Source organism: Ictidomys tridecemlineatus, chromosome 2 (assembly GCF_052094955.1).
Source record: "Ictidomys tridecemlineatus isolate mIctTri1 chromosome 2, mIctTri1.hap1, whole genome shotgun sequence".
NCBI lineage: Eukaryota > Metazoa > Chordata > Mammalia > Rodentia > Sciuridae > Ictidomys > Ictidomys tridecemlineatus.
The window spans coordinates 227,160,437-227,172,924 of record NC_135478.1 but is presented as its reverse complement, the minus strand read 5'-3'; the positions used below and the strand labels follow the sequence as shown (position 1 = coordinate 227,172,924).

Genomic DNA, 12,488 nt, shown 5'->3' with positions numbered 1-12,488 from the left:
CTGCGGGAGAGCGAGTCTGCGGCCGCGAGCGGGGCCTCCCCGCGGCGCGCAGGTGCTGGGGTCGGCCGGCGGCCACTCCCTCCCCCGCGGACCGGCGGCTCGCGCACATCTGTGGAACGTCGGCCCGCGGCGCGCGCTAACGAAGGGGCGCCTGGGGCCACAGGGACAGCTTTTTAATTTACTTTCCCCAGAATCAACCGCCAGTTTCACACACAGCCACCTTAGCCTTAGCCTGAGTGGACAAATTCGGCTGCCTGCTCCATAAGTGCATTTTAATAGTTAAGAAAATTCAAATATACATGACACCAGTTTTGCCTCTCAGAAAGGAGCCCCAGCTCAGGTCTGAGGAGATAAAGGCACCAGCCGACTTCCGGTCTCCCAGGAGACAGGAGGGCGCGGCGGGGGCGCGGGAGGATGACGCCACCCGGAGCGCCTGCAGCCTCACTGCGCAGGCGCTCGTCGCCCTGGGGCCAAGAGTCTGCGCGGTGCGCACGGTCGCTCTCGTCCTGACTGGCTGCGCGTCCCGGCCGGTCGGTAAATGGTCTCGCAGGCGGGAAAGTTGAGTCTCCTGTGCGCCAGGCCTCCGGGGCGATGTGCAGTGACTTCCATAGGGCTGAGTCTGGGACCGAGGTGAGAGTCCCGGGCGGGGGCGCCGGGCGGGCGGGGCTCGCGGGCACGGGGGGAGGCGCGCCCGCTCCCTCTCCCCGCAGCCCCGCCGGCTCGGGCCCGAGTCCGCGCCAGGCGGAGGAGGGCTTTCCCCACTGCGCGCGGTGCCGGGCCGCTGCAGAACCCCCGCGCTCCGCCGCCGCAGATGAGCCGCTGTGAGAGACCGCTCACTGGGCATGGGAGCGAGCGAAAGGCCTTCCCGGTTGGAGCGGCTGGAGGCTGTGTTGGTACCAATGCTGTCTCCTTAGTCCCCTGCCTGTGCTCATGGCACCGGTCCCTGTTATCCCCCTACGCTCCAGAGCCACACGAGCCGTTTGAGTCCTGCAAGAATTTATTCACGGATCAAACCTAATGTTGACTGCTTACTTGTGTTAACCAGTGGCCAAGTGGTAGGGCTAAGAAACAGAAAAAGACAGCTTCTGCACCAAAGAACTAACTGCCTTGAAATTTACAGTACGTGCAGGAAAAGCATGCTGTTCAGTAGAGGGGCTGGCTTCAGGGAAGACTAATTGCAGGAGATGAATGAAGCCTTGATGACCATTTGAAGTGACACTGATACCCACGGTTATCTATCCGTGACAAGTTCTGCTTCCTCACATGTTGAAGTTTGAACATTAGAGAAGCACGCAGAGGCAAACAGGGTTTAGTTTAAAAAGAGGACTTCTCCCAGGAGGGACCATTGCTGGTATCCCAAGAAGCGAGGTATTCTGCCCTTTTTATATGTCCTAGGCTGTCTTTGTTCTGCCCTCCTCCCCTTATCTTGAGAGTGTGTGACTGGGCCTAGAAAATGCTGAATGGGGTGACCAAAAGGTGGGAAACAGGTGGGCTGAAGGGGGAAGGGCAGGATGTAGCAGCCAAGGACACAATAATTGCTGAATTAAAAGTTGCAAGTGTCTGCCTAGTTTTGGTTGCTATGCATGGCATAATAGTGTTTTTTTAAATTTCATTTTACTAACCACCCTGTTATTAAAGTAGTACATGTTCATTACAAAAAATTTCAATAGTACTAAAATAAAAAGTGGGAAACTTCTACTTCCACAACCCCAATTACCAAGGATAACCCTGTGAATATTTATGTTTTTCCAGAAGTTTTCTGACAACATATTTTGGAAGCCAAGATGGATAGTGCTGGACTTGGAAGTTCAGAGACTTTAGTGCTAGTCTTGTTTTTGCCAGGAACAAGCTTTGTGATTACGATATCATTAAACTCTGCTTCTACCTTTGTAAAAGACGGTGGAAGCCTGCTTTCCTATTTTCTTTTAGGCTCTGCCTCTAGGAGGTGGTTTCTATATTTTGTGTCCTTTCCACTAAATACAGTTTTGTATAGTAAAAATAAATATTGATAATGCTGACTGATTTTCTTCTTTTAAATATGAGATGGCCTCTTTGCCAGAGGCAAACATTAAATATGACAAATATTTAACATTTATTTTAAAGTAGTAATTTTTTTTTTACAATCATAGATTTTTAGAACAATGCTTATCACCTCCAATCTTTGCTTTCCTTCTCATCCAGAACAGAACCCACGCTCTGTTGTTACAATCACTCCCTTAAAGGGGCTGTCAGTTTCCTTGCTTCTTTTTACCTCTAACCTACTTAAGCTAACCATGGTTAGGCATATTGTCACTGTGTCTCTGCCCATTCAACTTATTATTACTAGAGAAAATCATAACTCAACAGACACATTTCACCTTAAATTTATAATTATTAACTTCAAATGGGCACCCAGTCCAACTGCATTTCCTAAGTAATTCATATTCTCACTATAGAATGTATCTTCAAATCTGACCTTATCCCTGAATTCCAAATGCATATATTCTATTTTCTTGACACAGCCACACATGTATGCTTCCTAGGCTTCCCAAACTGAACACACTCATCCCTGGTTGAATCTTGGCTCCAGGAAAATTATAAAGAAATGTATATCAGAGAAGAGTACTATATGTAATAATGAGTGTGACAATTGTAATGTGGTTATGCTGGAGAATGTCTTTTTTGAAGAGATAGATATAAGTATGTGAGGGGAAGTGGTTCAGCAAAAGAAAAACTCAAGCAGATTTGGTGAAATATTAGCAACTAGTGAATCTAGGTAAAGGGATATGGGTGTTCATACAATCCTAACAGTTTGTAGGTTTTAATTTTTTTCAAAATTAAGAAAATGGGAGAAGCTAAAAACTTGAAACTACATTAATTAAAACTACACTGCATTATCCAAAGTCTTGATTTACCACCATACGTATACACTCACACCTCAACCTTCTCCTCAGGTCTTCCCATCCCATAAAACGACAACTTCATTCTACCTGGAGCATAACCAGACAACTTGAATTGTCCTAGAGTCTGCATTTCTCTTGGATCATTCCACTTCATCAGACAATCCTATCTGCCATACCCTCAACACTTCTCTCTGCTTTACTGCAGCCTATTTTATTGCAGGGGCCTCCTACTGACCTCTGGTTCCACCTTTCTGCTTACCCAGTGTGTACTACACAGAGCACCTCTGATCTCCTCTCCTGCCTTTGTGATTTTGTCTGCTACTTTCTCCCTCATTCTTCTTTCTTTATTAACACTAAACACACCCGACATTTTCTTTCATTTTTATGTTGTCATCCTTTCCAACTCCCATCCTTGGCATAGAAGGTTCTTGAGAGTAAACTTGGCTATCTGTTGGGTTGGTGCCATGTCTGGCACAGTATTTGTCCTACAGTGGGCACTCAGTTATTAGTTTCATTCCTTTCTCTTTCTTCTCCCCTCTTCTTTCTACCTTGCCTCATGTCATTGAGAGAATACAAAATATTTGATAAGAACTCCTTAATTTTTCCTGTAGTCTTTCTGATACTGATTTCTAGTTTGTTTCCATTATGGTCACAACACACTTTTTATGATTTTGGTTGTTTGAAATTTGTTATGTTTTAAGGCCCAGGATATTTTCTGTCAATGAATTTGTTCTATGGATGCTTGAAAAAGTTGTGTGTTCTGCTGTTAGTAGGTGGGGTGTTCTGTATGTGAGAGCCAGTTGGAGTGTGTATCCTTGCTGATTGTCTATCTGGTAGTCCTGTCTGTTGCTGAGAAGTCAGTGTCCAAGTTGCAGCTGAAATTGTGGACTTGGCTTTCTCCTTTCAGCCCTGTTAGTTTTGCTGCTGTATCTTGAGGCCGCGTTGGATACTTCTTTATGGTGGCTTCATCCTTTGTTATGTAATGTCCCTCCTTGTCTCTAGTCATTTTCTTTGCTCTGAAGTCTACCTTCCTGCTTTTTCATCTAAGTTCCTGCTTTTTCATCAAATCTCTATTGAAAAAAAAATCTAATAAAATCTATATATGTATATATGTATCTATAGATAGATAGATTTTATATACTGATTTTCTTGAATTCCCTCCCTTTAAAATAGAACAGTGAGTGTTACTCCTGAAAGTGGCTTCTCTCCTTGTGGTAAGGCTCTCATCCCTCCACTCTCCTCCTCAAGGACATCACTCCTACTGTTAGTCCCACTCTTATTGGTCATTTTTTGTCTTCTGTATCTTCTACTTATCAGTTTTTTTCCAGTCAGGATCCCAGTACAGTAGGTAAAAACAAAACCCAGGAAAGACCTTCCTTGATGCCATACCCCTCCTAGTTCCATTCCTGTGCTCCGTGAGGCAGCGGTTATTTCTGCTGCCTCCACTTTCTTGTCTCCCAGTCTTTTTTTTTTTTTTTAACAGAGAAAAGGAGAGAGAATTTTTTTTTTAATATTTATTTTTCAGTTTTTGGTGGACACAACATTGTTGTTTGTATGTGGTGCTGAGGATCGAACCCTGGCCGCACGCATGCCAGGCGAGCGCGCTACAGCTTGAGCCACATCCCCAGCTCCTCTTTTTTTTTTTTTTTAATTGCATCATAGTTACTCATAATTGTGAGGTTCACTTCAACATATTTATAGTTTTCTCCATTTCAGCCCCCAGTACTACCGTTTCCTTTCCCTCCCCTCCTCTCCCTGTCATAGTTATGAGTGACATTTGAGTTTCTAGTGCAGCGTCTATGTCCTCTTCATTATGGACCCCTCACTGTTGATCACATGTCTCCTTAAAAAAAAAAAATTCTTTGGGGCTAGGGATATAGCTTAGTTGGTAAAGTGCTTGCCTAGCATGTACAAGGTCCTGGGTTCAATCCCCAGCACCACCAATACCATTTCTCTCTCTCTCTCTCTCTCTCTCTCTCTCTCTCTCTCACACACACACACACACACAGTTCTCTTCACTCTTTTTTTTTAACCAGAGATTGAACTCAGGTGCCGTTGACCACTGAGCCTCATCCTGAGCCCTATTTTGTATTATATTTAGAGATGTGTCTCGCTGAGTTGCTAAGTACCTCGCTGATGCTGAGGCTGGCTTTGAACTCACCATCCTCCTGCTTCAGCCTCCAGAGCTGCCAGGATTACAGGTGTGAGTCACCAGGCTGCTTCTCTTCCCTCTTAAGAACCTGCCTTTGTTAACTTTAGGACTGAAGGAACCTAGGAGAATGTGTCCTTCATGCAGGCAAGCTGTCAAAGAGGAAGGAGCAGATCAGCACATGTCTTAATTCCTGCTGTTAGTATTGCCCATTAGAAGAATACTTTCTTGGGGTCATTAGAGAGAGGATGGGAGAATAAACCAGAAGTGTTTGTCCAGCGAAGTTTCTCCCTTACAAGTGGAAGTGGGATAGTGGCATTCAGCCGTCAAAAGCTTTTGCAGTTTTGATTTTGTGCTTTCCCATCTCTTGCTATGAACTTGCATATAGATGATTTTTTCTGTCCAAATGAAGTTTTGAAGCAGAGTGTATACTTCCTGATGGAATCTTAAGTATGCACTTACTGGAATTATTAATTTGTTATAAATTCTTAAGTTTAAACTTTGTTCTTATAAATTCTGTTAGAAATTAATACTGCTGGGCTGGGGATGTGGCTCAAGTGGTAGCGTGCTTGCCTGGCATGCATTCGACCCAGGTTCGATCCTCAGCACCACATACCAACAAAGATGTTGTGTCCGCCGAGAACTAAAAAATAAATATTAAAAATTCTCTCTCTCTCTCTCTCTCTCTCTCTCACTCTCTCTTTAAAAAAAAAGAAATTAATACTGCTTAATTAGGTATGTATAATAATTTGTGCTTGACTTTTTATGTATCTGTTTTTCATTTTCAAATAGCATTATTTCTCTTTTTAAAAAGTAATTATGAAAGCAGCAGTCTTTCTAGGAATATACTTAGAAACAATAAAGTTTAATCATGGATTATGAAATAACAGTTGCTTTTTCCGTATGGTTTAGACAAATGCTTGATTCAAGGGTCAAGCCTAATCCTATGCCCTGAAGGGTATCTGAATCAGAGTGGCTGAGGACCAAACCTTATCTTGGTTATATTCATATTAACGCTTCTTCCACTTGCCTTCCTATTCATCCCAGCTGCTTCTCTTATGCATATAACCTTGTGTTACTTTTTATATACATATTTTTCTTTTTCTTTTTTTTTTTTTTTAGAGAGAGAATGAGAGAGGAGAGAGAGAGAGAATTTTTAATATTTATTTTTTAGTTGGCGGACACAACATCTTTGTTGGTATGTGGTGCTGAGGATCGAACCCAGGCCACACGCATGCCAGGCGAGCACGCTACCCCAGCCCCCATATTTTTCTTAAAGTAATTTCCTCTGCATATCAGTAGTAAAACTACTAAGAATTGATTCAGCGGGGCCTCTTATAGGTAGGGTTGTGAATATTTGATTTAGGATGTTTGCTTTTTTTCTAGGTGTGATGTTGGGGATCAAACCCAGTGGCTGTTGCATACTAAGTAGGTACTCTACCACTGAGCTACACCCCCAGCTGGATGTTTGCTTATTTAGGTAGTGTTTTATACTGTTGATACTGGTTTGAGACTACCGAAGGGATCCATCTGCAAACAGATTTAATCACCAAAGGTGAAAGGAGAGGGGAATGAGCCTTTAACCAGTGAGTCTTATATACATATTTGCCTTAATGTCATTCATTTCTGGTTCATTTTAAGTGCTCTTCTTGCTCTAGGATAAGCAGTAAAGTGCTTCCTTTAATGAAAAGGTGTTTCCATAACTAAATTAGGTTTAAAAAAATCTATGTGATATGTGTTCTATTTAACAGGCATTAAAGATATACTCCCTCTAAAATGGACTTTTGTCAGTGTGTATTAAGAACCTTGATGATAGCCATAAGAAACTTGTTGATTTTTATTTAATAGATGTTTGCATAGATTATCCAAACATGATATATCACATAATAAATAGTTTGAGATTCTTTATAGTCTCCATTCTTTCCCCAGCTCTACCTGGCAGTGCTCTCTTTATCTTTAAATTAGCAGGTAGAAGCTAAGTTTTTGCCAAGCATTGCATCATGGAATTGGTGGTGGTGAGCCAAGATCCTTTTCCTTTAAAGTGTTTACATTTCAGATAAAGGAGACCTGTTTTGTTTGTTTTTTGAGATGGGGGGGGTCTCACTATGTTGCCTAGGCTGGCCTCAAAATCATGATCCTCCTGTCCCAGTCTCTCAAATAGCTGGGATTACATATACACCACCACTGTGCCTATCTTAGTAATGTCTTCTTAAGTAAGGAAATAGCCTCATGGAAGGATGAGGCCTTGAGAATGCATGGAATTTTCATTCATTCAGTAGCTAGACCTTAAGGGATTTAATTGAAGGAATAGAGTGAGACGATTCCAGATAGAAGGAATTATTTCACCATCAATGTACATTTTGATGGGTGATATATTCCAAGACCCCCGATGGATGCCTGAAACCACAGATACTACAGAACCCTGTTGCTCTTTTTTCTCTATACACACATTGACAAATTTAATGCCATTTCCATCTTAAGCACTTAGCATGCACTTTGGCTTTAACTTTGTAGGTTGAGGTATAGCAGCAAAATTAGCACAAATTTATTTTTCCTTCTTTACAGTTTGATAGCTAGGAGGTTCATTCTTACCAGAGGTCTTAGCAACCTTGGTCATATTTTTTCTTTCCTTATTGAGTCAAGAATGTTCCCCTTTTCACTTAAAGGAAGCATTTTAATGTTTCTCTTTGACTTATATGATTTTCCAGCATCACTATTCTTGGGCTTTGTGTGCAAGGATTACAGTAGATCTGATAACAGATGGTTACTAAGTAATTAATAGGCAGGTGGTATATACAGTGTGGACACACTAGAGATGATTCATGCCTGTTACTTCATACTACTTAGAATGGTGCACATTTTAAAACATGTATGATTTTTTTCTGGAATTTTCCATTTAAATTTCAGATATTGGTTGTTCACAGGTAACTAAAACCATACATGAGGGAGACTACTGTATGTAACTGAAAGAAATACACTCTGTGTTAAACCTCTCATTCAAAATTAAAGATGCCTTAACACAGGTTAGAACTGACCATCCCTTTTTTGTTTTCTCAGTGCCTTACGTATACTTCTATTATACGTAATACATAATTTTATTATGCTTTTTTTTTTTTTTTTTTTTTTTTAGCCCTTTGAGTCTCCCCATTAAATTCTTGGAGGACAGCATCTATTTCCGCTACATCTGCATATCCCAACACCTGCCTCATTCCTAGAACCCATTTGACTTGCATGAAATGTTTACTGATAATATCTGTATATTACCCCTTTTGCAGACTATATTCTTGCTCCAGTAATGCTGGGCTCTTTGTTGGCATTAAAGTTTACACTAGGAGATGGTTCAAAGCAGTTAGTTGCCTACATAGGATGTCGGATTTCACCTGCGGCATAATAGGTCCAGAAATTCAGTTTAGTTCCTATACTCAGAGTTGGTTAGATTCTGTGACTGTGACTCTGGGGTTGGATGGCGTAGTAGGAAAATTCCAGGCTTTGGGATTCAGCAAGATCGTGGTTGAATTCGGACTCTGGAATTTACTAGTTTTCTTGTATGAAAAATTGAATAATGACAAATTGGATAATGTGCCAAAGGTGATAGTGTATATAATGTATTGCTGATACGACCATAAACACAAATAGTTTCTATTATTAGATAGCTGTTATAGTAATGAAACCTAGCAGATACTGATTCACTATCTAAATGCCATATTTATTAGTGAACAATATTAGTATCCATTGTGTGTCCTTTCCTAGTTAGGAAGCTCCACCTCAGAAAGTTTACTTAAGGAATCAAGAATCAAGAAGTACAGCTAACTTTCCATATTTGTGTGTTCTGTTTCCATGGATTAGATCAACCATGGATCAGAAATATAACTGCATCTGTACTATTCATGTACATATCTTTTTTTGTATCATTACTCTCCAAACCATGCTTTACGTAGGCTTTGTATTGTTATTCGGGATTGTAGTTATCTAGAGATGATTTCGGCTGTACAAGAGGATGTGGTAGACTATGTGCAAATATTATGCCATTTTATATAAGGGACTTGAGCACACATGGATTTTGGTTTCCATGGGTTCCTGGAGCCAGACCCCCACTGTATCTGGGTTATCCTAACAGCTGCCACCACTGTTAAATCAGCTTCTATCACCATAATAAAATATCTGAAGCCAGGCATGATGGTGCACTCCTGTAATCCCAGCGGCTCAGGAGATTGAGACAAGAGGATCTTGAGTTCAAAACCAGCCTCAGCAAAAATCAGGGTGCTGAGCAACTCAGTGAGACCCTGTCTCTCTAGATGAAATCCAAAATGGGATTGGGTATGTGGCTCAGTGGTCAATATATAAATAGATAAATAAATAACATACCAGAGCTAAACAATTTAGGGTTACAGAAAGAAGGAAAAGTTTATTTTTGCTCACGGTTTAAGAGGTTTCAGTTGCTTGGCCTGTGGCCTTTGGACCTATAATGAAGCAAATACATCATGTAGGAGGGCATAGCAGAGGAATTTTCTCACCTCATGGTGGCCAAAAAGCTAAAATGAAGGGACCAGCATCCCAGTATCTCCTTTGCGGGCACACCCCCAGTAACCTAACTTCCTTCCATCAGGCGCCACCTCCTGAAGGTTCTACCTCCTCCCAGTAGTGCCACAGGTTGGCTACCATTCCTTCAACACAAGGCCTTTGGGGGACATTGAAGATCCAAACTCTAGTAGTCGCCAAGCCCTGATTCTAGATAGGTCAGTCTCCAAGAGGATTAAACTATTCATGTCAAGCAGAACTTACTTCTTATGATCACTTATCAAACTTGCTTTCCCTTCTGAAACTGCAGGTTGAGTATTCCTGGCTTCTTTGACCCATTCCTTGAATGCGGGCAACATCAATTTCAATTTTCTGTAACAACAGTTAAGTATATTCCAGATTTTAAGGGTATTTTCTACTTAGGTTTGGAAATTCTTTTTTTTTTTTTTTTTTTAAAGAGAGAGTGAGAGAGGAGAGAGAGAGAGAGAGAATTATTTTAATATTTATTATTTTTTAGTTCTTGGCAGACACAACATCTTTGTTGGTATGTGGTGCTGAGGATCGAACCCGGGCCGCACGCATGCCAGGCGAGCGCGCTACCACTTGAGCCACATCCCCAGCCCCTGGAAATTCTTATCTCACAGACTGACTTCTATGAATTGGTGTTACTATCCATTATTTCTAAGCTTAAATCTAAGGACACATCTAATTCCAGGTTTTGGCAGGTCCTGTCACCTCTTTGTATTTGATATACTCTGCTTTGACAATTGTGAAACATTGTTGTGAATATATTCAATGGTACAGTTTTCTTCGAGAATGAATTTTATTTTCAAATAACAGTAGAAAATCAGACACATGTTAGCTGAGTCAGGACAAAAATATCATCTTTTTCCAAGTATCAAATCAACAAAGTTATAATACTGTCTTGAATACTATATTACAAATTCTTAGAGGGAAATGTTCTAAAATGTTTTGAGCAATGAGAGTAAACAATTAGAATAATTTCCTAAGTTAATTCTGATGAATTTGTGTATAAGCTTATAATGATATTTCATAATTTTATATATTATATGCTCCATCTTGTCTGAAAATTTCTCTTATTTTTCAAGTTGAACTCTGAAACCTGGAACTCAGTGGTCCTTATACTTTTTGGTCTCAGGACTGCATTAAACATTTAAAAATTATTGAGGTTTCAAATAGCATTTGTTTATATGGATTATTATCTGTCAGTGAAACTAATTTAAAAATTATCTTCACGTACAAGTAACAATGATAAACCCATTGAATGTCATTATTAATATATATATTTGTGAACAGTAATTGTATTTTCCTAAACAAATTTCATGAGAGAAGTGCATTGTTATATGTATTTGCAAGTCTTTAATGTATGGCTTAATAAAAGTTAACTGAGTTTATTTCCTGTATCCAGTCTATTACAGTGTGTGGTTTTGGTTAAATAAGTCTATGAAGACCATCTGTCTTCTTGGAGATAGGTAGTTGGAAAGGGGAGGAGCACTCAAGATCTTTTCAGATAACTGGATATTCTTCTTTAATACTGCACCAAAGCTTTCCTGGTAGTATTTCTAAGGATTAATTGCAGTGTGCAATAAAAAATTTTATTGTATCTTTTCATACATTAAAATTCACTGATACGGGCTGGGGGTGTGGCTCAAGCGGCGCTCGCCTGGTATGCGTGAGGCCCGGGTTCGATCCTCAGCACCAATACAAACAAAGATGTTGTGTCCGCCAATAACTGAAAAATGAATATTAAAATTCTCTCTCTCTCACTCTCTCTTTAAAAAAAAAATTCACTGATACATCTCATACTTTGTGTGTGTATGTGTGGTACTGGGGATTGAACCTAGGGGTGCACCACCGTTGAGCTACATCCCTAGCCCTTTATTTGTTTTTGGAGAAAGGGCCTTGCTAAGTTCTGAGACTGGCTTGACACACTTGACAGTTCTCCACTCTTAGCCTCCTGATTTGATGGGATTACAGGTGTGCACCACTGCTCATGGGTAATTTTATCTTGGACTTTGAGTAAATATTTTGCCCAAGAATTATTTCACATCATGATTTGGAACTTTGAAAATACTGGTTCACTGAATTTTATAGATTGTACAAATCAGAGTTCAAGAAACAAACAATAGCTGGGCACAGTGGTGCATTGAGAGGCTGAAGCAGGAGGATTGCAAGTTCAAAGCCAGCCTTAGCAATTTAGCAAGATCTTGTCTCAAAATAAAGAGTACAAAGGGCCAGGGATGTGTCTCAGGGATTACGCACCACTGGGTTCAATCTCTGATACCAAAAGAGAAACAACCAATATGATGGATAGATAGATAACAGATTTATTATGGGAATTGGCTTGTTTGATATGGAGGCTGAATCATACTGGATATGCAGACAACAACCTAGAGGTGTGTGAAAACTGGTTGTATAATTCAGCTGGAGTCAGAAGGTAACTCGCACTTCAAGGCTGAAGCCTTGACATATATGGGGGGCACTGATGTTAGGCCCAGAATCTCAAGAATCAAAGGCAGGAGAAGATGGATGTCCTGCTCTGTATAGGAGAAAGAACTCACCTTTCCTTTGCCTTTTTCTATTTGGACCTTTGAAGGATTGGATGGTGCCCACCCACAGGGGTAAGGGTAGATTGGTTTTTACTCAATCTGCTGATCAAATGCTGTCTTTGGAAACAGACACACCCAGAAATGATGCTTTAGTAGCATCATTTAGTAGCAGCTATCTGGCCATCTTCCAGCTAGTGAAATTAACATGTAAAATTAACCATCACAGTCACCTTCAGGTTCAGTAAGTCACTAGAAGGACTCAGAACTCACTGACATCCATGGCACTTGCCATGGTTTGCAGTAGCAGAAGAATGTGGGTTAAGATCAACCAAGGAAAAGACACATGGGTCAAAGTTCAGAGGGCTTCTA

General features: G+C 40.8%; 1 protein-coding gene across 9 annotated transcripts in view; it reads left to right on the top strand.

Annotated features, from left to right (window-relative positions):
• The window catches only part of LOC110598274 (DNA repair protein XRCC2), a 110,610-nt gene that overhangs the window by 3,959 nt on the left and 94,163 nt on the right, over positions 1 to 12,488 (top strand). For 4 of the 9 annotated variants that reach the window (XR_013435519.1, XR_013435520.1, XR_013435517.1 and 1 more), the window contains exon 1: positions 62 to 630. The exons of 2 other annotated variants lie outside the window; for them this stretch is intronic. Coding sequence is in view for 1 of the 7 variants with exons in the window: in XM_005326690.5 (XP_005326747.2) it covers positions 592 to 630 (39 nt within the window). In the remaining 6 variants the exon portion in view is untranslated. Of the gene's footprint in view, positions 1 to 61; positions 631 to 12,488 lie in introns of those variants that run through there. 3 more of the 9 variants (XR_013435518.1, XR_002484128.3, XM_005326690.5) reach the window with 2 other exon arrangements.